Below are 27230 nucleotides of genomic sequence, written 5' to 3'. Positions count from 1 at the left end.
GACACATGAGACATAGAAAGCACTTTCCAACTTACGGCTGGAACATAAAACCAGCGTTGCAGGTCTCATTATGGAAACCAGCTGATTTTCCTTTCCATTGATTTCAATGCCAATTTTCGCTCCAGCAGTAAGTTGAAAAATCCCCCATTATTTCAGCATCGCTGTGTCTGCATCAAATACTCCTGGGTCAGATACGACATGGTTAGATGCTTTATCCCAACAATTTACCTCAGCCTCCCCCTCCCTCAGAAGAGGACCCCCCTATACAGCCATATGAATGAGATTGTCAAATAGTGATTTGGCCCCATAGCCAGTAAGAGCTGGATTGATACTACCCAAACTCATGTCACTTAGGACACTTATCGGCAACAAACACAGACTTTCATTGCATCAGCCTGGGCTGAATTTGAACCCAGGACCTAGAGGTGAAAGGTCAGTGTGTAACATAGTGCACCATCCAAATTTCTCTATTTTTCATCTTCCAATTTTTATTTTCACTGAAGTGAAATAATGAACTATCATGCAATGAAAATAACCATGATAATTGTAGAACAAGTTCTATTTTAAATGACAGAACAAGTAGCAGGATGTTGCATTGGTGACCTCCAGTGTGTTGAGGTCTTCCATGCATATGAAAGACGATCTGCCTCATCTTCTATTCATTAATCACTGCTGAGTTCAGAATTAAACACATTCGAGAATGCAGCCCACACTGTTGAACCATTTGTATTTTTTTCCTTGAGTGAATTATAACTTATCAGTAAAAGCACGCTCACTCCAGTCAGGTGCCTTGTATTTTGGTTGTGTTCTGTAAAGATGAACTGGAGTGCTGTCAGTGAATAGGGCTGAGTTGAATGCTTTCATTAACACACAGAGTTGGGATTCTGTTTCCTTCATTACACTAGTCAGTTATTATTGGTGCTCAATGACTGTTGTGCCCGCAGCTGAGTATCCAAGCTCCAGCACCTGGGCCATTTCTAGCCTTTGACTCCTGGCAATCTGGCCCACAAAACCCAGGCTGCAGTTTTATTTATGCTTTTACTTCTTACTCACTGGTTAGTCCTGCTTAATTTTACAGGCCTGAAAAGTTGAAAAGGCTCTTCTTACCGCTGTTGTCTCATTTTTTTAAAAATTGTATAATTAGTAAATTTTACATCTGGCGCATGTCGGTACGTCTGTATGACATGAAGCATACACAAATTTCACATTCATTAAAAACACTTAAACGCTTAGTTCACTAACTCTGAAAAATTTCCCATTCACCTAAAGGAACCAGCCATATCCCTATAAAAGTCCTTTGAGTGGCCATGTGGGTGCCCCACTTGCTGGATAGTAACCAGCAACAATGGCAGAGACTGTTAAAACTGGCAGTAAACCAGGAGATAAGATGAACCCGACATTTTTTTCTTTCTCTGTTACTTCCTGTATTCCACCTTAAAAAAGGGTAAAATAGATGTTTTTTTAATCTCCTGTTACTTGTTAAAGGCCTTGTTAATGAGCTTTCAGAAAAAGCTGTGGCAATTTTCCATCGCGGGAAACTAACGGTAGAAATGAGCTTAGCTGCTGCATTTGAGTTCATTCAGTGTGAATGGCGGAGGCCAGCAAGATAAGCATTAGAGATATTTTCCTTGAGATAATAAAGGTATGAATCAGAGTTTTGGTAGCAGAAGGAGAGATGGGCACGGAGGTGAAAGAAAGTGGTCGTGGTGATAGATGAAATGTGGGGGAAGAAGCTGAGCTCAGGGTCGAGCAGTGCAACAAGGCTCCATACTTCTGGGCTCAGTCTAAGATGGCAGTCAGGGAGGTCCATGGAGTCAAGGCTGGGAGTGTCCAACTACAATTCAAGTTGTAAAATGGAGCAGCTAAACTTTTCAGTAAAATATCTATTCAACAGGAAATTTTCAGCAATTGTTACACTATCTGGTTCAGTGTTGTTGGTGGTGATAGAAGGTAGCCAAGGAGTGTCAGCTTCAACAGAGATTAATCACCCCTGCCATCATCGACTGTTGCTGCACTCACTTGCACTTTAAGCAGCACCAGGCTCAGGACACTTTAAACAGATGAACAGCAAACTGCTTAAAACTCCGATGTCGTGCTCAGCTTATATTTCATTCTCCTAGTTGTGTAGTTTTAATGCAAACTACACAAGCAGATTATGTACATAAATTTTACAACTTGAATTGTAGTTGGACACTCCCAGCCTTGACTCCATGGACCTCCCTGACTGCCATCTTAGGCTGAGCCCAGAAGTATGGAGCCTTGTTGCACTGCTCGACCCTGAGCTCAGCTTCTTCCCTCACCTTTCATCTATCACCACGACCACTTTCTTTCACCTCCATAACATGCCCATCTCTCCTTCTGCTCCAAAACTCTGATTCATGCCTTTGTTATCTCAAGGAAAATGTCTGTAATGCTCATTTTGCTGGCTTCCACCATTCACAAAATAAAGCTTATCCAAAACACTGCGGCACACATTCTCACCCATTCTAAGGCCAATATTTCCATCAACCCTGTCCTTGAGAACTCTACTGGCTCCCCATGCCCCAGTGAATTGACATAAGAAACCTTGGCCTCATCCCACACTGCCTTAGCAATCTTCTCCATCCATACAGCCCTGCATGCATCCTCCCATCCTTGAACACCAGCCTACTCCTTTTCCCCACTCCACCATCATTGGCCGCTCTTTCAGCCATTAGGCCCTCACCCTTTGGAATGCTCTTCTCCAGCAACTATACCTCATAACTTCCCTCCCTCTAAATGCCTTCAAAAGCCTCTTTGAGACCTCTTTCCCCTCAGTTATGCTTTCAGCCCTCCTCTCAGCCTCTCTTTTTGCCTTTCCCCCTCTTTGGTGTCTACTGTTTTTCCACTACCCTGTAAAGCACTTTGAGATATCACTCTGCACCTGAGCAGTGCTGGAGAGATGCAAGTTTTAAGAAACATTTTGTAAGGGATGTTTTACATCTTTGTATGCAATATGCTGCATAATGAGATCAATCAAATGAGTGCTCGTATGAAACACTTAATCAATTTAGCTTCTAATTGAGCTGTAATGAATGCAAGGCAATCTAGTAAACCTGATTTTCCTCTCTGTCTCTAGTGACTGGTTTTCCCTACCCAGGAGCTGGAGCAGCTGTGGCCTACAGAGGAGCTCATTTACGGGGGCGAGGTCGCGCTGTTTACAACACCTTCCGCGCTGCACCCCCACCCCCACCTATCCCCACATACGGAGCGTAAGTATCAGTACAAAACAGGCATCGTTCTAGACTTGGCAGATCTCTTTATTTTATTGCCCATTATCAAATGTTCAGTGCAAAATGCTTTCTAAGAACTTAAATTCCTTAAATGTATATGGAATAATAGATTTACAGTGATAGCTGTTTTGGCCTTGTGTGATAATAGTTTTAAATCCCTGCTATTTTGTGTAGCATTCGGATATAGTGTCGCCAGCCATGACATGTGATGTACTATATATCTGCATTGATGCTGAGGGGATGGTGTTATCTTCCTTTATGCTGTATCATCAGTGAATAATTTACAATAGATTACAGGCAAATTCTGTAAGCAGCACATACTTGATTCTACAAAAGAACATCTTCTCTTGCGTTGTTCTGCTCTTGACTTTGTAAACTGTTTTACTTTGAAGCGCTAAAAGTTAATGGAAAATTTGACACATCTATGGGTAAAAGATTTCCACTGTTCGCTAGGTGTGGTGAAATTGTAAACCCATTTATCAAGAATGGGTTTACAATTTTGCTGCACTTAATACAAAGAAATCGTCCTTCCCCACTCTAATCATTAACCTGGGTCTTGGCCCTGTAGTTAAATTCCCTGTAATTTAGTGGCTGTAATAGTTCACTATCCCTGTTGTTGTGGCCTTTCAGAGCTGTACGACATTTAGAAGAGAGTCTTCCTAATTAAAAAAAAAGTATGGACAATAAGTGTTGCTACAAATAAAAAAATAGCTGGTGGAAAAATACTTAAAATGATGCTGTAACAAAGCGAAAGTGAGCCACTACAACCTGGTTAATATGAGATATAGAGGGCAAATTTGCTTTTGAAAGATTATTTGTTTTACACAGCAGAGCGGCATAATTGAATTGCATTTTAATTAAAGTTTTTAATAGGAAAATTATTTGTCCTCAATTCATGTTTGAAGTTCCTATTTTTCACTACAAATGTGGTTAATTATTCTCTTCCACCCTTCCCCTGGATCTGCCCTGAATTGTTCTAATTATCAGAACAAAAATAGAAAATATCCCTTTTCAACCTCACCCCGCAGCATTTTGCAGATTGTCTAGAGCAGGGGTCATGCACATTAGCTTAATTCTTTTGTTCTCTCTGTTTGCTTATGTTAGCAGAAAGGTGAGCACGAGGTATCAAGCCAGTTTGCCCACTTTGTTTCCTTTCTAACTTTTTCATTACCAGTACAAAATGGAGGGAATGTATACCCTAATGTACCTTTTCTTCAAAGGCTCCATTAGCTATCTGGATGCATTATTACAATCTTATACTTCAGAATTGACAAAGTCTCTTTATAACTCAGTTAATGGATAGTTTTATTTGTAATCAATAATATATGTATCCTAGTTGATTTAGATATGGATTACTTGCAAGCTGCAAAATAAAGTATAGTCAGCCATTCTTACCAGATCGCCTCAGTGTGATTATAATCAGTAAACTGGTGATCTAATAACTTGCACCCTACAGCTAGACCCTCAGCTCTGGCCTCCCTTGTATCTGAGGGGCTGGGAATTTGCTTTCACTCTGAAGACTAGTTGTTGTTACAGATGCTGAGTAATCCGACAGGCTTGACAGGCTAAACAGAAAAGGCATACACAAATGCAAGGTGAAGTGGAAATCCAGCAGACGGAGAGCTATAAAAAGCAACAAAGAGACACAAAGAAAGTAATAAGAGGTGTTAAAAGGGAATATGAAAAACTTGCAAGGGATATCAAAGCTAACAGCAAAAGGTTTTGTAGATATATTAAGCGGTAGATAGTGGTAAGGGGGAATGTGAGTCCATTAAAGACAAGAGCAGGCGAGACTATAACGGACAATAAGGAAATGGCAGACTTGTTAAATGAGTACTTTGTATCCATTTTCGCAGTGTTAGGAAGAGGACAAAATACCAGTAGTACAAGGGAGCTTAAAAATAAGCCAAGGAGAGTAACTTCATGGATTTAATATAAATTTTAAAAAGGCAATGGAGAAAATAATGGGATTTAAGATATACAAGTTTTCAGGAGCTATTGGTTTCCACCCCAGAGTATTAAAACAAATAGGTGAGGAGAATAGGCACAATTTTCCAAAGCTCTCTCGATTCAGGAATTGTGCCTTTCGATTGGAAAATTGCAAATGTCACTCCATTATTTAAGAAGGGAGGGAGGGAGGAGCCAGGTAACTATAATCCTGTCAGTTTAGCATCAATTAAGGGGAAGATCCTGGAATCTAACATCAGGGACAGAATGACTGAGCACTTGGACAAGTATGAGCTGATCAAAAAGGGTCGTCATGGATTTGTGAAGAGTAGACCATGTCTTACTAATCTAGTTGAATTTTTTCAGGCGGTCACTAGCACAGTGGATAGGAGAGTGTCTATGGATGTTGTCTATTTGGACTTCCAGAAGGCATTTGATAAGGTTCCACACAAGAGATAATTAGCAAAAATGAAAGTGCATGGTGTTGGAGGTAACCTTGTGACATGGGTTAGTAATTGGTTGGGAGGTAGAAGACAGAGAGTAGGGATAAAGAGAACATTCTCTGATTGGTGGGATGTAACAGATATTGTTCCCAAGGGATCTATACTCGGGCTTCAGATTTTCACCATATATATTAATAGGAACATAGGAACAGGAGTAGGGCACGCAACCCCCGAGCCTGTTCTGCCATTCAATTAGATCATGGTTGATATGTATCTTAACTCTAGCCGCCTTGTTTCCTTAACCCTTAATAACCTTGCCTAACTAAAATCTATCAATCTCAGTTTTGAAATTTTCAATTGACCTAGACTCAACAGCTTTTTGGGGGAGAGAGTTTCAGATTTCCATTACCCTCTTTGTGACGAAGTCCTTCCTGACTTCACTCTTGAGCAGCCTCGCTCTAATTTTAAGGTTGTGCCCCCTTGTTTTGGATTCCCCCACCAGAGAAAATAGTTTCTCTCTATTTCCTCTATCAACTCCTTTAAATCATCTTAAACACCTCAATTAGATCACCCCTTAATCTTCTATACTTAATGACTTTGCTGCAGGAATAGAGAGTTGTATATCCAAGTTTGAGGATGACAGTAAGTTAAGAGGTACAGTAAGTTCTGTAGATGGGTGCAAGAATGGAGTTCAATGTGGAGAAGCGTGAAGCTTTGAAATTGAGAAAGACAAATCGGAATATTTTCTTAATGGTGAGAGACTAGGAGCTGTGGAGGTGCAAAGATCTAAGGTGTCCATGTACACAAATCACTAAGAGTCAGTGTACAAAAAGGTAATCAAAAAGACCAATGGAATGTTGTCCTTTTATCTCAAGGGGGTTGGAATTCAAAAGTGAGGAAGTTATGCTTCAATTGTACAGAGCCTTAGTCAGACCCCTTCTGGAATAGTACGTTCAGTTTTGGATATCACACCTCCGGAAAGATATATTGGCCTTGGAGAGGATACAGCACAGATTCACCAGAATTATACTGGGGCTTAAAGGGTTAAATTAGGATGACAGGTGGCATAAACTTGATTTGTATCCTCTTGAGTTTAGGGGTAATCTAATCGAGGTGTATAAAATGATAAAGGGATTTGATTGGGTAGATGCAGAGAAGCTTTTTCCTCTGGTGGGGGAATCTAGAACAAGGGGGCATAATCTTAAAATTAGAGCTAGGCTGTTTAGGAGTGAAATCAGGAAACATTTTTTTACACAAAGGGTAGTGGAAATCTGGAACTCTGTCATCCAAAAGGGATGCTGGGTCAGTTGAAATTTTCAAGACTGAGACTGATAGATTTTTTTAGGTTAGGGTATCAGGGCATATGAAGCAAAGGGGGGTAAATAAAGTTGAGGTACACATCAACCATGATCTAATTGAATGTGGAACAGGCTGGAAGGGCTGAATGGCCTACTGCTGTCCTTATGTTCCAATGTTCCTTTAACATTTTGTGTAAAATTTCACATTTTAAGTGGCAGATTGGATTCCACTGACCGAGTGATAAAAACACATAAACTACTTTTAAAGCACAACATTATCATATGAGATGATTGTTCCTGTGTTTTTTCCCTGAGAAATTAAATTATGCGATTCTTAAAAAAAATTATAAATCCAAGTATGGACAAATTCTCATCAGGTTTGATAATCTCAAAGTAGCATTTTACCATATCTTCTGGCAGGAAAACAAGACTCACATTTTAAAAAAACAGCTATGTCACCAAGGGATAAAAATAACTGCAAATGTGCTTCAGCTCCATCAAATTTCTTAAGATCATCTGATATTTATTATTGATGCTTCATATATAATCTAAAATGTAACAAAATCTGTAAAGAAAATCATTAGTGGCTGAGTTCCCCAAATAATATATTTATAATACGATATCCTAGGAGTTCAGCTTTCAGTCAACAATTTGTTGTTATTCGTAAATATGTGTTTTGTGTATAATTCCTGTTGTACACAGTGAGCTGCATTTTGACCTTGTTCTTTACACACATCTCATCTCCTCTGCATTAGCCTGAAACATGAAGCTGATAAAAGCAAGCCCACAGTATGTAGAAGTACGAATTTATCACCAAGGATCCTCATCCAGCCAGGAAGTCAGTACAGTTTGAATGCCATCAATCCCACAATTCAAGTTGGGAGAGCTTTTTATTCCTCTCACTGGCAGAGCATCATGCTACTGCAATTTGCTCCATCGAGCAGCATAGCTGTGATTAGTGAAACCTACCGAGATTTATAGGATTTTTTTTGGGAGGAAAAAACATGATTAAAAAGTACCTTCAGGCTCTAAGGGTTTAAGCTGTGACTTTAGTATGAAAACTTCAGAAATCTTCCCATTGTGCATTGTAACCGTAAGAGCACAAGCTCCTGCACAGCCTGGAGAATGTCATTCTCTAGTTGAGAGCTGCCAAAATGAGACCCTTTTGTTGTTGGTTATCATGTCCACAACAGGTTGAAAACTATATATAAAAATATCAGTTACTTGATCATTTCGAACACTACATGCCTTCTGGGGACAGTATATATTAAGGAGGGTTCAATTCGAACAAGTTTTACTTGACAAAGAAATGTATGTACTGTTGGCTTCGTGTGAATGTAACATGGACGCTACAGCTTTTGGGTTTGCTCGTTAGTAGAGCATTGTCCTGTGATCATACCCAGGTTTTATACAAAAGATAATTCATGTTGCTTCCTATTTTTTTTGCAGAGTTGTGTACCAGGATGGGTTTTATGGGGCAGAAATTTACGTGAGTATTGATTTAAAAAAATCAAATCATTTTCAACTGATCAGCACAAAGCACTCACCTGACTTTTATCTGCATTTGTGGGGTGTACAATTAAGACCACTACAAGGTCTAGTCTTATGGCAGGAAATGGATATTCTGTTAGATATGCATGTTGGTGCCAAACCATTCAAACATTTAGATATCAATAGGTCTAAAAGAAATAGTCAATACCTCCTTGAAGAGACAGGTATTTGATCAATATTAAAGCAGAACAGTGGTTCTTAATTAGAGACAAGTTTAACAGATCTGATAAAAAAAATTATACAATTGCTCTTATGTCGAATTAGTTTGGCAAGAACCCAATTAAATTAGAGTACTCATAATCCAGCAATAACAAATATTAAAAACCCAGTGAAATCTAACAGTTATCAAGATGAGAGTGAATCATTTTGAACAAATTTAGCTTATTAGATCATTTTGAGTACATTTGCTGCATGTGAAAATTAAAGTCAAACCTAAATAAATCCTCAAAAGTTTAATCTAAAGAACATTTAAAACCGAGTAGTTATAAGTTGGAACTTGACTCAGCATAGTTTTTTTGTAATAATGAGATGAGAAATTGCTGCCTTTTAAAATTTACGAATAAAAAGATTTCAGCCAAGCCATTTCTTAATAACAACTAGTTCCAGGGATAGTGCAGAAAAGAGAGCAGTAATGAAAGATTCCCATAATATGGCAGATTCATCCCTGTATATAAATAGCCTGACTTGGCAGAAAACCTCTGGCAGGTTAGCAATACATTGAATAATAAAGCACCACAAATTACTACCAAACTGGGACCAATAGTAGATAATATCTCTTTGTAACTTCACTCAAGGCTGATACTAAATAGTTTAACATTCTTGAGTACAAGTTTACGGTTGATTGTTACACTGCATAAAAGATTTACTCAACCATTAAGTTGAGTGACTACAGTTGCTTCCTCCGGTACCTGGAGCAGCTCCAGAATATTTTTACTCTGGGTACTGCCGTACATATATAATGATCCAACTGTCCTGCTGACACTATGATCACAGTGAGAAAGCTAACTTGAGGTAAAAGTGAAGGAGTTTCACTCAGACCACATGCACAATCAGACACTGGATAGACCCCAGTAGACTGATGTCAGAAGTGGCGATTGCTATCTCACTGATCTTTGGATTGCTTTGAAACCGGTGACAATTCCAAAGAGTTTAATCAACGTTGCTTTGGGGCTCTGTTTACACTCCCTTTAAAACAATATTGAACCTAATGGCACTTTAGGGTAAGCTTTTGCACTGGCTTTGCACCGGACTACATTTTTGTCAAGATCTAAGCCAAACAATATAGAATCTGGGTTGGATTTAGCCCATGACAAAGTTTCCAGTATAAATGGATGAATTCTCTGAAAACTGTTAATGTTGACTATTTACACTTGAATCTGGACTGATGTTGGTTGCTGAGTCCATTTGATTCAACAAGATCATACGTTTACTGAGATATTGGTGTAGATTTTCCTGTTTCTGCTCCTGTGCTTGGATTTATTGGATCACGTAGGCACAACAAATAAAGGAAAATCACTTGCTAGTAAGGAAGGCAGCCCAGTTTCTGTCCTTCAACGTAAACAGATGGAAAATCTGGGGGATGGGGAGGCTCTTTCTCGGAAAAATGAGCCTCCCTGCCTGATTTTCCTCCATTTGTTGCACCCAATATGCCCAGGCGCAGGAACAGGAAAATCTGGCCCATTATGTTTTTTGAGTGCAATAGTCTCGACCTAAGAAGGTTGGTAGTTGTACCGCTCTGTGCCTTTTTATGCCCTTCTTCACAGATTTTCAGAAACCTTCACCGTCTTACTTGACTGGGGAAGACTTTGAAAATGTCTACTAGAAATTGATGATCCATCTTTATAGCAGAATTGCAATTATTTTTCACAAAGCTTTTAATTACCCAGTTATTAAATCTTTTTACCTTCATTCTTCATGGTTTGTTTGATTGCCTCATTGTTATTCATTAGCCATGATCAAAGCACCAAACTACATGTCTTATTGGGCTAAAAAGGTAACAGACAGCTTTCTGCTGGTGACTGAGGCACTGAGATCCACAACAGCTGCAGAAGCTTTTCTATCACCATTACCTTATACTATACTGTCAGAGACAGCCTTATTCTACATAGTTTTCTTGGGAGCATGAATCCTGCACCATTCTACTATGAGTTATGGCATCAGAATATATAATTCAAACAATTATTATTGCCATGGACTGAAAAGCCAAATGTGATTAGCTAAAGAACCATCATCTTGTAAGAAAACAGTGCTCACTGTTGCCCACTAATTGACATGGGTGAGGAGGAGGGGAATGGGGAGGGGGAGAGGTGCCAGACTTCTGTGCGTGACACCAGTGAACAATAGGACAAAGATTACTGGCTGATTATAGCACACAGCACAGACTATAGCCAGTACAAAATGGGCGAAAAAGACCAATTTTAAATAAATATTGTACAAGGGTATAATGAAAAACATATTTTTTAAGTTTCTGGTCCATTAGGTAAACCACTGCCTTCCATTGCAGCCAGTATTTGTACTATAATAGTTTTCATGGAAATAACTGGCCTCGGGCTGCACTACAGCTTGATATCCCAAAGGGGTCCCATTCACATACAAGCTGCCTCATGCAAGCTCATGCAGCAGGTTGAGTCCCTTCACTAGCATCAGCATTAAAGAGTTCCTCACATTGCCATGCTGTAAGACATAATCTAAAACAGCAAATTAGTAGTTGTAAATAAATTAATTAAACAAGAACTGAAGCTTCTGGTTTAAACAGAATGCATAATGAAAGAGTCTCGGAACAAATGGGTGGACTTTTCTGTGTATTTGCGCCCAGAGACACGTAATCGGGATGTTAAGCAAATACCCGGCATAAACTTTAATTTTTATTCTTAAAGAAGTGTGGTCTGAGTTCTGACCCCCCACCCCACGGGTCCTGATTGTTTACGCTGATTTCCGCATGTTTACGCCCATTTTTGAGTTCCTCACGAAATTTAGGTGTAAATTGACATCAACAAAATGGCCGCACAAATGGGCACGATTTCAGGTGTAACTTCCCGATTATGCCCCCACAGGAAATTTTCCCCAAGATTTCTGACATTCCTAAGCATGACCTGCATTGCAGTCATGTTGCAGAATCGTGTCCAACATTTTTTCATATGATCAATCAGCTTGAATTTATTGATTAGGTTTTGTTCATTAACCTTTGGCCAAACCCTCTTCTGAACAACAGGATTTTAGTGTTTGTTCTTTCTAAGGTTTTTAATGTACAATTGTGCAGAAGTGGACCTGGAATTTCCTCTGTGGGCGCGACCCAGAAGTTAGACTTGAAAATGCACCCAATCCCAGGTCCATTCTGTCGACGTGAAGTTACGCTCAAATTTCCTGCGAATCTCATGAGAATATGCCCGTTGTAAATCAGCGCAAACAATCGGGGCTCAAGGAAAGCATTGGACTCATACCATATATTCCTGTTCTTTAAGTACGAAAATTAAAGTTTCAACTCATTCAACCATCATTCATGCACATCAGGCACACGTTTAAGAACCTGCTATTGGGGAAGCTTTTCAATTTTTAATGTGACTTATATTTATGCCATAAAAATGCACTCAAAGAAACAGAAAATACACAAGTCTCAGCAAGGATAAATTTTAAAAGAACACTCAAAAAAAATGCAACTAAACTCCAGAAAAATGATTTTATTTCCTGCTGCGCCTAAAAATCTGGCCGTAATTTGAAAAGAGCCTCTGAGCAAGTGCAATTGCAGGAAACTCATACGGGAGGCTCTGTAACTTGGGGGCTTGGCCTGTTTTATGGGCGGAGTTGCGTTCAGGTGGAGACAACTGCAAAAGATCGAGGAGATGGGGGTGTATTGTACTTACGCGCATAACTCACTTGTGCCCAAAATTCTGCAATTTTTTAGGCTACATAATTGATTTGCGCCCTGGTTACGCATGTCTTGGGGCACAATTACGGAGGAAGTTCAAGTGGAGATTAACTGTATATTTTAGTTTGTAAGTAACTTATTTCCTTTGATTCCCCCCTCTGCACCCCCCCCCACCCACTAAAATTTTGGCAGATACTTTTACCATTTATTTGGAAACTTTGCACGCTGTTGCAATGTATTAAGCTGCACTCAAACTGAGTGTGCACCAGATTGTTATTCCTGAGAGCCATGAATGGTGGAGCAGGCCCGAGGGACTGAATGGCCTACTCCACTTCCTTATGTTCCTAGGGTACAGAAACAACCTGGGAGTATTTCAAAACGCATCATTGTAAATGGGATTTATGGCACAGGAATTAGTAAAACATGAACATCACTTTAATCAGCATTGCATTTTTTTTTTAAATTAACACCGAGGGAGAACTGGATGACAGAAAGCTGTTTTCTGACCACTGTGAACTGGATTTGTACATCCAAAGGTCTCCTCTCCTTGGTGGCTAATAAGGGTGCAAAGTGAATTGAGTTTAGACGTGTCTGATCCAACCCCTATGGATAGGAGTCCACAGCAACAAACCACCTCCAGACGAGGCATTAATTGGCATTGTAGTGAATAAAAACTCTCAACCTTTTTTGGGCAAGTTGTGATTAAAACAGCGACCTTTACCACAAGGGAGAGGGCAGCAGTTATGTGTGTCTTGTACCGGGGTCTGGACCCAGATTATCAGTGTACAAAATGAAAATTGTCACAGATTTATTGGCTGCAGTAGATTGTGAAGAAACAACCATTAACCTTCGGGAGGAGGGCCGCTGTTTAGGAATCGTTTAAGATCCTTGTGAAAGGTTTATGAGAGATTTATTTGAAGAGCTGTATAATTGAAGCTATCTGCAGGATGATTTCTCTTACCTTTTTAATTTAATTTCTAGGTTAATATTTAAAAAAAAATCCCATCTGAATGTTAATGAGCCTAAAACTCCCATAAGGGGGAGGGAGGGGATGACTTTATTAGATAGGCAGCCCTCAGTGGACCCAACAATACCCAGTCCCATTCATTCAATTGCTGTTTAAAAAGTGAATGAGATGGCAGAATGCCAGGGGCCCAGGCTGCAGTCCCTGTGTTTTAATTAACACTGTGCTTTGCACGGTATCTGAGAGGTTTAACAGTATTGAGGTTTCAGATCGATCTGTCACTGCCATGCTCTCCACATCCTCTATCGAAATCTCTGCACTGCCTGATTCCCATTCCTAACACACTGCTGAGACACCGAACACTTCAGTCCACCAGCTTCCCCAAAACCTCAGCACTGCAGCCCATGCAGGCCCATCAGTCCATTACAGGTGCTAGCACATAGCCCACTTCTTATCTGTAGTACCTCCTCACATCTGGAAATATTGGCATGTAAAATTATCATTCCGTTAATTCAAAATAATGAGAAGTCCCTTTTTTATAGGGAAAACTTCTCAGCCTCCAATCGATTCCCAATGTATACAAATTGCCACTAGTGGGATTTGTTCAGGAGTAAGCTGATAAATGGGAAGATTTTATTTTCATCGAACATCCCAATTAACAGCTTTGAACTGTCCCAGTAAAGCACAGAAAACCCGAATCACAAAATGAGATGAGAAAAACCGATCCCAGCTACATTGTCTTCCCTGCAGTTGACACTGAGCATGGTCTTCCCATGGTTATTTTCATTGTTGTTGGTAAAGCTGGGTGATTTGTTGTTGATGTCTTTAGTAATATTCAGCTAAGCTCTGACCAGAATTGGGAGGGCAGGTGTTGTGGCATTTCCACCATTGTAAAGCTGACAGCAACGGGATTTGTAACAGTGCCACAAAACATTTAAATTGTTTTCTTTAGACTGGTGTTAGCAATTAGTGCATTCGAGAGGGCAAGCTGGATAGTTTCAGGGCATGTCAATACTCCAGTGTGGCATTTATGAAAACATTCATGTGTTACTTAAGAGCTCTTCAACTACAGCTTAGACTGAGCAGTGAGCAGAACAACCAGATCTATAACACATTATTTGTTTTTAAATGAAAGATGAAAAAGCATTTGAAAACTTGACTTCCATCTCTGAAAGGACCAAAAATCTAACAACCACTAAAAGCATCTTTTGAAACTTTTCAAAAGGCAGAAATTGAACACCACATGTGTAATCCTAACTACAATACAGTGGCTGAAAGTATCCAGAGAGCTGAGATTTGTTTCAGGAAACCCAAACCTCCCCCAGAAAAGAGTGTGATATTCAGAAAGGCCCAAATAATTGACAAAGGAAGTCATTCCTTGATACTAGATTTCTAATTCCATGTGTTTACACAGTTTATAATCTTCAAGAGACTGTGTAATTCACCAGGAGAAGTGAGTGGGTTCAGTGTGCTGCAGACGAGGATTAACTCCGTTTGCTTTGTAAAATGTCTGCTTGTTTTGACAGATACTCTGTCATCTGAGAAAGGGGATAGACAATTATCTACAGTGGTGGTTCGTGTCAGGATACCACTGTACAGGTCTCTCAGTCTTTGCTGCCCATCACAGACTTTTTACATCAGTGGCCATTGTACCGTCCAAACTGCTGGAACTTGCATACCATTTTTGTATTTTACCCCAACTTAAAGAAAAGGATTCTTTGCATATGGAATTTGTCCTGGGCTAGTGTTTAACGGTGGTAATGACCCAGTGAAATGATTTTTACAGAGTGGAGTAAGTAGCACCATTTAAACACCAGGACAGCTCTTTACATTTACTTTAACTGGCTCTCGAGTCCAGATGGCAGCAATTGGCAGTCACTGCTCATAGTTTGACAGCCTCTCCAGTTCCTACTGTTTACAGCACCTCTACTTCTCTGACCATTTCACTGCCTCTACATTCCAGAACAACAGTCATTTACTGCAGTATCAATCTATTATACATACAATATAATGAAGCTCTTCTTTCTATTCCAGGGAGGCTATGCAGCATACAGATATGCCCAGCCTGCTGCAGCAGCTGCCGCAGCATACAGTGACAGGTACGAAAATCTACCAAATGCAGGGACACCACTTTATTTATTGGCTCATTTCTTCCTATTGTGGGATTTGATCCCATCGTTCACCCCTTACATTTATCTCAAAGGCTGGATGAGGGCAGTGAGTTCTGCCTGCTGTGAAGTTGCTTAAACTTTTTTTTTTATTATTGGGCTGAATTTTTTTGCAAAGTAAAGTTTGTGAAGCATTTATCAAAGTGTCATAATTTCCCAATCTGTGCTGAGCCCCAGTGAAGCTCTGTGATGCCAGTGGAGCCTCGCAAAATCAGGCAAAAATGTTGGCAGATGTAACACAAGGGAATGAACTAAAAATCCAGATACAAAGTAATGACTGTTAAATAGAATATATAAGTGTATTTGTAAATAAACTGAGGCTTGTCGAAGTGGTGTAAAGGAAATGGTGGACTCGTTTAAACCGAGAGTTGCTATCCGATTCATTCATGTCAGCTGTGGCTTAGTGGTAGCACTTTCGCCTCTGAGCCCCACTCCAGAGACTTGAGCACAAAATTCAGGCTGACACTCCAATGCAGTACTGAGGGAGTGCTGCACTGTTGGAGGTGCTGTCTTTCAGCTGAGACGTTAAACCGAGGCCTCGTCTGCCCTCTCAGGTGAACGTAAAAGATCCCATGGCACTATTTCGAAGAAGATCAGGGGAGTTCTCCCCGATGTCCTGGCCAATATCACTTAAAAAAAAAACTCATTATCTGGTCATTATTTCATTGCTGTTTGTGGGCCCTTGCTGTGTGCAAATTGGCTGCTGCGTTTCCTACAGTACAACACTTCAGAAGTACTTCATTGGCTGTAAAGCACTTTGGGCTGTCCTGAGGTCACGGAAGGCGCTATAAAAGTACAAGTTCTTTTTTTCATACCTCAGCATGATGTTAAAGCTTAGATTTAAATTCAAGTTAGTTGTGTGAAGAGCAATTAAACAAATAAGGAAATAAATGGCATTAATTCAGTTCTTTTATGACCTCATAAATGGATCAATTATATCGAAAAAATTTGCTGTTTTGAAACTCTGATCAAAGGATTCTGATTTATGGTGTTGTGATAATAATGGAGATCGTGGTGAAAGGATTATGATATATTATAATGAAGTGTCAGGCAGATTAAGGTGCACAGGCTGGAGCACATTGAAAAGTTGAGTTGACATCATAAGACTGATTTTATAAATGGGAACAACCCATGGGGCCTGGGCCACTGGCCACACACATTGCAGGTTGCGTTGTCCACAATTTTCCAACCATGAATTTGAATAGATTATAAATTGTGGGCAGTGCGCCCATGATTTCCTGATAAATGTGACCAAGGCCTCCCACCAATAACATGCATTTGTCATAAACCACTAGACCAAAACTTGAGCGGTTTATCAAGGTCATCTCAACCCTTAGATGTGATACTGCCTTGGTGATACATTCCAGAGTATGTTATTCTGAAACTTTGGCCTCTAACGCAACCAAAAATATTCCATACTTTTTTCACTGATCATCAGATCTGGCTTGCACAGTGACATCAGTGTACACGTTACGTGATGTGTGTGCTGTGCTGCGCTGATGTCACTGGTGCAGTGAGTGTGCAGGTAAAGAAGCAGAAGGCCTGCAATTTGGATGTTCGAAAGGGGCCTAGATCATCTTTAGGTAGCGCTGCGAGGGGAATATACTTTTTACTACTGCAAAAGTCAGCCTTTCATTCCTAGTTCATTGTGGAGCAAGGGTGCACTGGAAGTTACCACACAGATAGTTCCCTGAAGTTTGAGGTCATCAATCAAAGGCTGACCCAAGTCACATAACAAGACATTGGCCCAGATTTTGCCGTGAGCGGCGCCCTTCGTTAGACTTGCACTTGCCCCTAGACTTTTTATGGGGTTTTGCACAGCAAGCTGCTGTCAGCGGGAGAGCCAAACAGCGCGGTGCCCCCAACAGGGCATCTGGGACCTGTATGAACAGGGCAAGCAGCTGTGTATCTCCTTAACTAATCAGATTGAAGAATCGTTAATGAGCAGCGCAAGAGTCTGAACCAGGAAATGTAAGTTAGAATAGTGAATTCTACGTCAAATCAGATACAGAAAGCGAAATAACGAGAGGGTAAGAAAGATTGGATTAAGAGAGAGAGATAAAAGAGACAGAAAGAAAAAGTAAAACAAATGTATTTAATTTAAAAAAAAATCTCCAACAGTAATTAAAAGCTGAAGTAATGCGACCCTACAATTGTAATAGTTAATTTTCAGTGCCAGAGAGGTTGTTTGGTAGTAATTAAGACTTACCATGTTGTTAAAAGGGTACATAGACTGATATGGACAAACCTTAACTTTTTGTAGTGAGTTTAGTCTGTGTCGATGACATCGGCACAGGAACTTAACACCGTTCAATACATTTGAATGGGGAGCCGGTCGGCAAGATGCTGTTTTTGCAGAGCTTATGGAAGGGCAGCGCATCTTGGACAGCAGCTTCTGGATTTTCACATCTAACTGCGCATGTACGCTCGGCAGCAGCTGCTGTCTGATTTGCGCATAAATAACGGTGAGCACTGTTAGCCTCCCTGTTATTTTCACAGCAAAATCCGGCCCATTGTGTACAAAGAGCAAGATTGCCCTGTGCATAATCTCCAACAATTTTTATTATTCCACTATCACAGCAGCAGGTAAGCGCTTAGAGCCACAACAATAAACATAGCTTCTTCACTATTAATTTAAAATAAACTATCTCAGTTAAGATGTGGAGATGCCGGTGATGGACTGGGGTTGACAATTGTAAACAATTTTACAACACCAAGTTATAGTCCAGCAATTTTATTTTAAATTCACAAGCTTTCGGAGATTTCCTCCTTCCTCAGGCAAATGTTTCAAGAGCTCCTTGAAGCCTACGCATTTATACATATAGAACAATACATGGTGTTTACAGACTGCCCCTGCAACTGCCCGTTGCCAAGGCAATCACCGTGTTCAGACAGAGAGGTGTCACCTGCAGAACCCCCGAATACACATTCAATTTTTTGTTGAATGTGTATTCGGGGGTTCTGCAGGTGACACCTCTCTGTCTGAACACGGTGATTGCCTTGGCAACGGGCAGTTGCAGGGGCAGTCTGTAAACACCATGTATTGTTCTATATGTATAAATGCGTAGGCTTCAAGGAGCTCTTGAAACATTTGTCTGAGGAAGGAGGAAATCTCCGAAAGCTTGTGAATTTAAAATAAAATTGCTGGACTATAACTTGGTGTTGTAAAATTGTTTACAATTATCTCAGTTAAGTGAAAGTCTGATGGTGACCGTGAACTGTGCAAATAATTGTGTGGTTGTCATTTAGCTTAACTGTATCCGTTTTGAGTCTCTTGCTTGTTCTTTTGAGTTTTAGCAATGTTCAAAATGAAAACTTTTTTTTAAACTGATTTTCTCCCAATTTACCCGTTTTTTAGGAATCCATTTTTCCCCATTGATTTTCTTCCATTTTCTACACTACAAATAAAAGCTGGAAAAAAACAGGTGTTTACATTAGCAGTAAAAACTGACTAAAGATCCTTATGGATAAAATTTCCTCATTATTAATAGGGTTAAAAGAGGAGAGAAACTCATTTTTAGTTCCGAGGTGCCATAACCTTATTGCTTTGTAGGTTATGAGTTAAACTAACAGCTGACAGTAGCATAGAATGATATAACCAGGAACATTTTAAAGGTGTAGTTTAGCAGAGACATACTGTGCAATTGGCTACTGAGGGATTCATTGGAGATTGTGGTGAGGCATTGGTTGACAATGTTGTTGCATCTCCGAAGCAGAGCTGTCAACATTGAGTAAATCCCAGGTGTGAGATTTTCAATTGCAAATCAGCTGCCTCATGCCAAAAAGCTAAACATTTTTAAAAGTGCTAACTCGTTACCATCACAATGGTCACAGGGGATGGTCTGTCCCTGGTTTAATCCAGAGTTCATGCTCAAAAGTCAACTAGTTTACAAAACTGCACTGTCGTCAGTTACTCAGCTTTACATAATATGCCTGATTTCAGCTGATAACTCTAACCGTGCTGTGGAATCTTCAGTCAGAGGGATCAGATCCAAAGGCCAGTCACAGCGAATGGCTGAGCTTGGGTTCTGTCATTAGACTACTTTAATCAATTCTTATCCTGGCTTCTACCTGAGTACTACTTGGTAACCGAGTGCTTCAAGTGGGGGAGTGGGGGGGCAAAAAAACAGTTGGCAGGATCAGTCCCACCTCTGAGAAACATAGATGCATTTAAGGGGAAGCTTGATAAACAAGAGGGAGAAAGGAATAGAAGGTTATGCTGATAGGGTTAGATGAATAGGGGTGGGAGGAGGCTTGTGTAGAGCTTAGACACCAGCATGGACTATTTGGGCCGAATGGCCTTTTTCGGTGCTGTACATTCTATGTAAGCATACCTTCCGCTATCTGCCCCTGGAAGTTGATTAATGGAGATCATAATGTATAACTCAGGTTGTCCTTTAGTCCTGCTGAAAGAATAAATTATGACTAAGGGAGGTGGCATTGACAATTGAACTGTTGATAGAATATAAAAACACTTTTATATTGCTGCTGGGATTTCCAGAGAGTGGTGCTCAGGCAGAAACCCTGGACAACCAAGCACCACTTTCACCTTTTTACTTTTGCCATGTGCCATTAGTCAATGTGGGCCCTTGTTGGACAGCCAATGGAAACAGGCGTATGTGTTCCCTCCAACCTCCGTTCTCAGGACACATGAAAAATTGGGTCCCTGATGCCATCGGGATCATGAAGGTCAGGTCAGTTATTTTGTCGGATGCTTTTAATCGGGGGAGTACTGTGCACTTGCTTTTGACGGAGCGTTATCAATGTGAAAGTGCTTCAAATGAGAAATTCCTCCATGGCGGCATAAACCTTTCTATGTCTTGTTACCTCTGCATCTCTTCTTTGTGTAAGTAACAGAACGGCATATCCACGTGGAATTACATGAGTAAAAAGTCTGTAATAAGAACATCTTTAACAACTCAAACAATAAAACAGCAAATTTCAAGTGGAACTTTATCAGAGCCAATGCTGAACCAAAAGCTATTCCCCAAACCCTCCAGCCCCCCAGGGAATGTATTTATTCCTACAGCATTAACTGATATGCATGGGATATAATGTGCTAACAGAAGTGGGTGGAGTGGGTGAGTTAAAGAAAATTGTTTTCGAGCCTAATTCTTCAATTCAATTTGTGAGATTGCTATTGTTCACAACTAGAAACTCGAACTTCAACTCCTTTACACCCTTTATCAGACAATAGAGTGATTCTGATTGATGCAGAGATGCCAATTCCTGGTAGTGTGAAGATTACAATAAATTTCTGACCATTTTAAAATATAGCTGATTTGTGACAACGTAAATATTACAGCTGATGTGGAAAACTAACGATTAGGGCAGATTTCCGACAACGTAAATGTTATTACAGACTCCTGATAATATAAAGGTTTGACCATGTTGATATCACAAAGTATTGATGACAATTTAAGGAGTATAGAGGGTTCCTGATAAAATAAAGACTTTATTGGATTGCTGGTAATCTGTTCAAAGTCTAGGACATTGCTAGATATTAATGTAAATTTAAAAATCAACATTTTCTCTCACTTAAGTGTTAAAAATTTGTCAAAATAAATTGACGTATATCAATATTTTTGAATTCCTCCTGAACTGTCTCTTAAGGGTGTGTGCACAAGGGCTGCCAAATAAGTGGACATTAAAACCATGCTGAGTCAGTCACAGCATAGAAATAACTTTACTGTATAGTGTTGACAGACCTCATATAGCATGTGTTTCATTACGTAGTCTAAATATTTCCCCACAAAGGCTGCCTTTCAAGTTGTGGTCTACATCTTACTCTAAGTGAGTTTATGATATGATGCCTGTGTCTGTAGACGTACAATTTTTCAGTCCATTACAATCCCTCGAAGCTCTAACAATTGCCAGCCTATTCTCTTCGAAATTGTTTTGGAGAAGAACCAAAACAGTCTTAAGCCGTTTTGTTGGCAGTAAGTGATTTGCTGCAAAGACAATGAACGGAATTGCAAAGAAATTGTCTCTGGAACGATGTCAGTGTCTCTGTCTGAAGTTATGAAACTTTTTTACAAATCTAGGCCACAGAATGGTCTGTGTTATGAACAGCGTTGGCAACAAGACTAAAAGTCGCAAATGCATTTGCAGAACTGCAATTCTTTTGAAAATCAGGACCTTAAATGCTTTTTATGCAGGAATGAGAAAAAGTGGACATAAAATAAGTATGGGCACTAACAAAGGGCTCACACATTCAATTTCAAGAATCTCTAGTGTAAGGAAATCCCGATCTTGTGTAGCTGCCTACAGGAACAATTGTAAGGAATCTTACAACACCAGGTTATAGTCCAACAATTTTATTTTAAAATCACAAGCTTTCGGAGATTATCTCCTTCATCAGGTGAGTGAGTGAAAGGTTCTCAAATTTGAGAACCTTTCATTCACTCACCTGACGAAGGAGATAATCTCCAAAAGCTTGTGATTTTAAAATAAAATTGTTGGACTATAACCTGGTGTTGTAAGATTCCTTACATTTGTCCACCCCAGTCCATCACCGGCATCTCCACATTACAGGAACAATGTATACAGGGGAAGGTGAAAGTAGAAATGTAGGAGTACCTGAGGAAGATATGGATGAGTCGCTACTGGAGATATTTAAAAGGAAAGCATATTTTAAAAAAAGTTAATGGAACTAAAAGTAGAAGTCACCATCCCTAGATGGTATGCATCCCAAGAATAATGAGAGGGGTGGAGACAACAACTATAATCGCCCAAAAATCTTTGGAAATGGGAATTGCACCCAAGGACTGGATGGTGGCAAATGTTGCACCCCTGTACAAATAAGGGAGAATTGTTAAGCCAGGAAATTATTGGCCGATTACTTTTACCTCAGTTTTGGCTTATTTAACACTGTAATTGGTCCATATCTGTTTTTTTTCAGAATCTCTACACAGCTCTTGACAAGTTACTACTGCTTATAAACAGGCTGTGGAATTATGTTTAATATTTTCTGTGGCATGTTTCAGTTTTTCCTTTTAAGATGACAGTCTTTCTTCAGAGAATCTGATGACTATTTGTATCACACTGAATTAATTTGCCAATTTGAAGCACACACAGCTTTAAAGGATTCTCCCCGATGAAAAGTATGTGAATTTATTCAAATGGAGGTGTTTTCCTGCTTTTAAAACCCCAGCTATTCAGCCTTTCACATAAGTCCCTCTGAGTGGAAAGATGATTGATTTAAATGTGTATATCATTCAAAGTATTACATCACTTGCAACGTGATTGGCTTCATTCCCTCAGAATTCCCTCTTTCCTGGCTGTGGCTGCTTTGTCACTTGCTGCAGCCTTGTTATCTGCAGCACACAGACCTCATTTGCAGTTTGTCACTTTAAAGAAGTAGCCGAGATGTTGGCTTGTTTGCTGGCAATCACGCCGATCAATACATTTGCAGTTTAAAAAGTTTTTTCTTTCACAAAGAAAGATGAAATTACAGAATCCTGCTGTAACTGATGGCAGGGGTCTTTCCAGACACACAGTCATTTTATCAACGCATGTCGGTGGAGTCTGTCAAAAGAGAAACTACTGGAGCAACCTTGCTGAAGGCGAGACTGTGATTTTTAAATGGGTTTGAAACAAATGTACGATTAAAAATTATTTATTGGCTCATAACAAGAACATAATGAAAAGATAAATTTATCCAGACTCTTTCAAACTACTGCTACACTCAAAGACAAGGACTAAGAATTTGGCCTTAACACTGACTTTCAACTCTTGGGACAAGGAAAAGGGGGCGGGGGGAAGGTTTAATTTGATAGTGGCTTCCTAAAATGTATGCAGTCTCTCACATTTATTGAGAAGCTGTTACTGTGGCACTGTGAAGTTATGCTCAGGATTTGCTTATATTTATTTTCCAATTTCCTCCACTTTTTTCCCTTCCCTTCCTTTTCTGAAAGTGCCAACTCCTTGCTTGGGTATGGTTCCACAGATGCCAGCTGTTCTCCCGTGCCTCCCTTAAGTGGTCATTCTTCAAGTGTGACAGTTGACAGTGAGTGTCAGCAGGCCATCTGACCACGGGGGACATCACAGTCAAGTCCAATCTGATTCTCACCAGACTTCCACACGCATACCTTCCAACACAGTTCACTGGATAGCGTTCAGGAGTGGAATTTCTTTCCCTCCTTAGTCCAGGGGTGACTAGATGGGTTGTAGTATCACGATTGCCAGGCTGTATGAGATCAGTTAACTCTGCTCAAACTGGAGATTGAACCTGAGAACTTCTTGGTCTATTATGGCTCATGCGAGGTTTTCGAGGTTTGAAACACAGTCCAAATATGTGTTATTCATATGCTCAAATAATTTGGCCTAGGGTTTCCACCTTCCCCTGGCAGGCAGAGCCAGAAAGCAACATGGGGACACACTCTGTTGCTTCCCCACATTTCATTGCTGGTTAATCCATCAGTGGGGGGAAACTACACCCATTCATATGTGGGTGGGTACATGGTAAATACATACAAAGGAGGCAAACACAGGCTAGCCATGATTAGCACCATTTGCACTCTTGGAAAGCTGGAAGCGGTGGTAGGCCCAGAGTCCAGGGTTCAGAGATCAATGGAAGGGGAGCCCCAGAGCAGAAACTGAAGAGGGGCCGGTGCAAGTGCTTTCAGAGCATTGCATGCCCAGGCCCTATTATTAATTGACATTTTAATAGAAGAAAATAGTTTCCATTCAGGCATCTCACTGCAGGGCTGCTACAACAACTCTTACCCCCCCCACCCCCAGAATGCTGTCGCTCCCCAGCAAAGTCCATGGATCCTGTTTCCTCTACATCCATTATCCCAAGATCAGAACAACACGCAGGGTCAGTTGGTAATGCCCAGGGCAGGCAGAGGTCCCACACCGCTGGAGACATGCCCCCAATCAAGGAGTGGGGGAGTCAGGATGGAAAGTCTAGGTCTTTATAGGCAAGATTTTCTTAAATCCCATTTTCCCTCTCCTCATTTCAATTTACATCAATGCAGCTCATTTTAACACAAGTCTCCGAATGCAAATTCCACATCTGTAAGGAAAAACTTATGGTTAGTATTTAATTACTGAGCAATATTCATTTGTACAGCAATGAAATCAAATTGTTTTAGTGAATTTGGAGGGACCATTTGAATAAACGTTCCCTTGCCTTGATTTGAAGTTGGACTGGCTGCTCCAGTGCTCTTATAACATGATGTCTCTTTTCCTATATATTGAACAAGCTTTTCCTCAGGGTTTCATTCCTGTTTTTCTCCTACAGTGCGAATGCACCGACAAACAAGTGAAATCATTTTAATAGTTTCAATGCTTCTCTTGGTGTATTCTTAAATTGCTTCTTATATTGTTTGCACTATTTGTAATTTATTTTATACTCAAATGTCCCTACTCTATCAAACTACCTGCTCGCTCCATATGAAACATACGTTTAAATCACTCCTGCCAACTTTTGACCCCACCATACCATAAAGGAGAAAAAGATACAAGATTACAGTGATTGTAGGATTAATATTACTTACTGTTTCTCACTATATTACTCAGCTTTGTCTGTTGTTCTCTCTTTCTGTGCAGTTTCTTCCTTCTGTCCCTCATTTATTTCTTTCCCTCTTCCGACTTTCTCCTCCTGTCAGTCTCTTTTTGTCTGTCTCTCTCCATTGTTTTATGCACTCCCTATGGAGGCACCATTTTTTTTTATCCAAACTTCTCTATATCTTCAAACTGCCTGCCTGTTTATCTGGGATGCACGTTTGCTGCTATTTCATATTTTGGTCCCACCATTTTAAGAGTTATTGCTGCTGTCCTGCCATTTTTGAGCTTCTATAAAATGGTAGATTTTGGGAATTGATTCATACATATCTTGGGAACATTGTCAACTGCAGGAGTCCACATATAACTTTGTAGGTATGTGCTGCCGTTCACTATGGTGCACTGCGTGTAGGGGGAGAATAGACTGTTGGTTGACTCGGGAAAGGTGCTCCTCTGTAGGCAGAATAAACTTATGAACTATGAAGAACTGAAGCAGTTTTAGTCTCTGAAGTGCTATGAATGGATCCACAGTAAATTTAATGAACAATCGAATGAATCCTGGGTTAGCGATAGTTTCATTTTTTTCAGATAAGCGACTTTGGAAAAAGATGGAGCAGACATGCTCCATTAAAAACTGTATATGTTAGGTTGGCAATACAGGTTGAAGTATTATTAGTAGCAAATGGTAATCGTCCCAATCTAACTTTCAGTCTGGAATTCCTTTCTCTTTAGGCATTTAACACAAAGCGGGGAAAGGAATTTCAGACACATGTTAAGCATTTGCACAGGAGTAGCCCAGAGCGTAACTTCATGATCTGTGTTATAAAAAACTATAACTGTTAATAGATTAAGACTATGATTTTTTTGTGACATGGTCTCATTTTATACATGCAGTCTTTAAATACAACTCCATTTCTTTGTCTATTTTATACAAATTAAATTTATACAAGTGTTATACCCGTGTTAGACTGCTAGATGGAAGAGAAACAGTAATAAAGTAAACCTCCCTCAGATGGTAGTAGGAAGGAAAGAGCTGGCAGGGAGACTTATCCCATAAGTTGGTTGATATGGAGTGATATTAATGGAGGTCATAGAGAAATCCACTACTGAGACCATCCCACTCATGAGGAGGGTATGAAGCTAGTGAGATGAAATTATGTTGTCAAATTTTTTTGAAGGGCCTTTATTTAGTTGCACCTGTTTTAATGTCACACAAATATGAAGTTTACTGATTGCTAAAAGAAAACCACAGTATGTATAAGTCTAAAATTAGAACAACATTGTCCCGGTCATGTTCTGTCCAAGCCCTCATGCAAGGAGGATAAACAATGCAAGCCCTCCCTCATGTAAGCATCAAGCTTCTCCTTGAATTCATCAATGCTATCTGCTTCAACTACTCCATGTGGCAGTGAGATCCACATTCTCACCATTCTCTGTGTAAAGAAATTCCTCCAAAATTCTTTATTTAATCTGTTTGTGGCTATCTTATATTTATGCCTCCTTGTTCTGGACTCAACCACAGGTGGAAACAGTTGCTCCACATCCACCAAATTGAACCGCTTCATAATTTTAAAGACCCCTATCAGATCTCTTCTTGATCTATGCTTTAACAAAGAAAAGAGCCCCAGCCTACTCAATCTTTCCTGATAGTTGCATCCTCTCAATTCTGGTAACATCCGTGTAAATCCTCTTGCACTTTCTCTAGTGCTTCAATATCCTTTTTTGTAGTATGGAGACCAGACTGCACACAATATTCCAAGTATGGTCTAACCAATGTTCTGTATAAATGTAACATTATTTCCCTGTTTTTGTATTCTATTCTTCTAGAAATGAACTCCAGTGCTTTGTTCACACTCCTTCTGGCCTTATCAACTTGTGTTGCGACTTTTAGCGATTTGTGTATCTCTATTCCCAGATCTCTTTGTTTCTCTAGCCCATTTAGTTTCTTTCCATCCAAGGATTAAGCGATGTCCTTATTCCTCCGACTAAAATGAACCACCTCACGTTTTGCTGTATTGAATTTAATTTGCCATTTATCTGCCCACTCTGCAAGCCTATTTATGTCTTTCTATATTTTGGTGCACATGATTAGCTATACCACCCAATTTGATACATTTTGCAAATTTTGACACCGTACCTCCAATTCATGGGTCCAAATCATTTATGTATATTTATGTGTGCCACGTGGCACCCTGAAAAAGGGAAATTTATTTTTAATCATAGCCAAATTCAC

The 27230-nt window shown here is 40.0% G+C and overlaps 1 protein-coding gene across 5 annotated transcripts in view; it reads left to right on the top strand.

Moving 5' to 3' along the window:
* rbfox3a (RNA binding fox-1 homolog 3a) overlaps window positions 1-27230 on the top strand; it is a 139108-nt gene that overhangs the window by 97874 nt on the left and 14004 nt on the right. For all 5 annotated transcript variants that reach the window (XM_068004508.1, XM_068004509.1, XM_068004513.1 and 2 more), the window contains exons 7-9: window positions 3098-3230; window positions 8389-8428; window positions 15354-15418. In XM_068004508.1, the coding sequence (XP_067860609.1) occupies window positions 3098-3230; window positions 8389-8428; window positions 15354-15418 (238 nt within the window). The remainder of the gene's footprint in view (window positions 1-3097; window positions 3231-8388; window positions 8429-15353; window positions 15419-27230) is intronic.

Source organism: Heptranchias perlo, chromosome 23 (assembly GCF_035084215.1).
Source record: "Heptranchias perlo isolate sHepPer1 chromosome 23, sHepPer1.hap1, whole genome shotgun sequence".
Classification (NCBI taxonomy): Eukaryota; Metazoa; Chordata; class Chondrichthyes; order Hexanchiformes; family Hexanchidae; genus Heptranchias; species Heptranchias perlo.
This window is presented reverse-complemented; position numbering and strand designations above follow the sequence as displayed.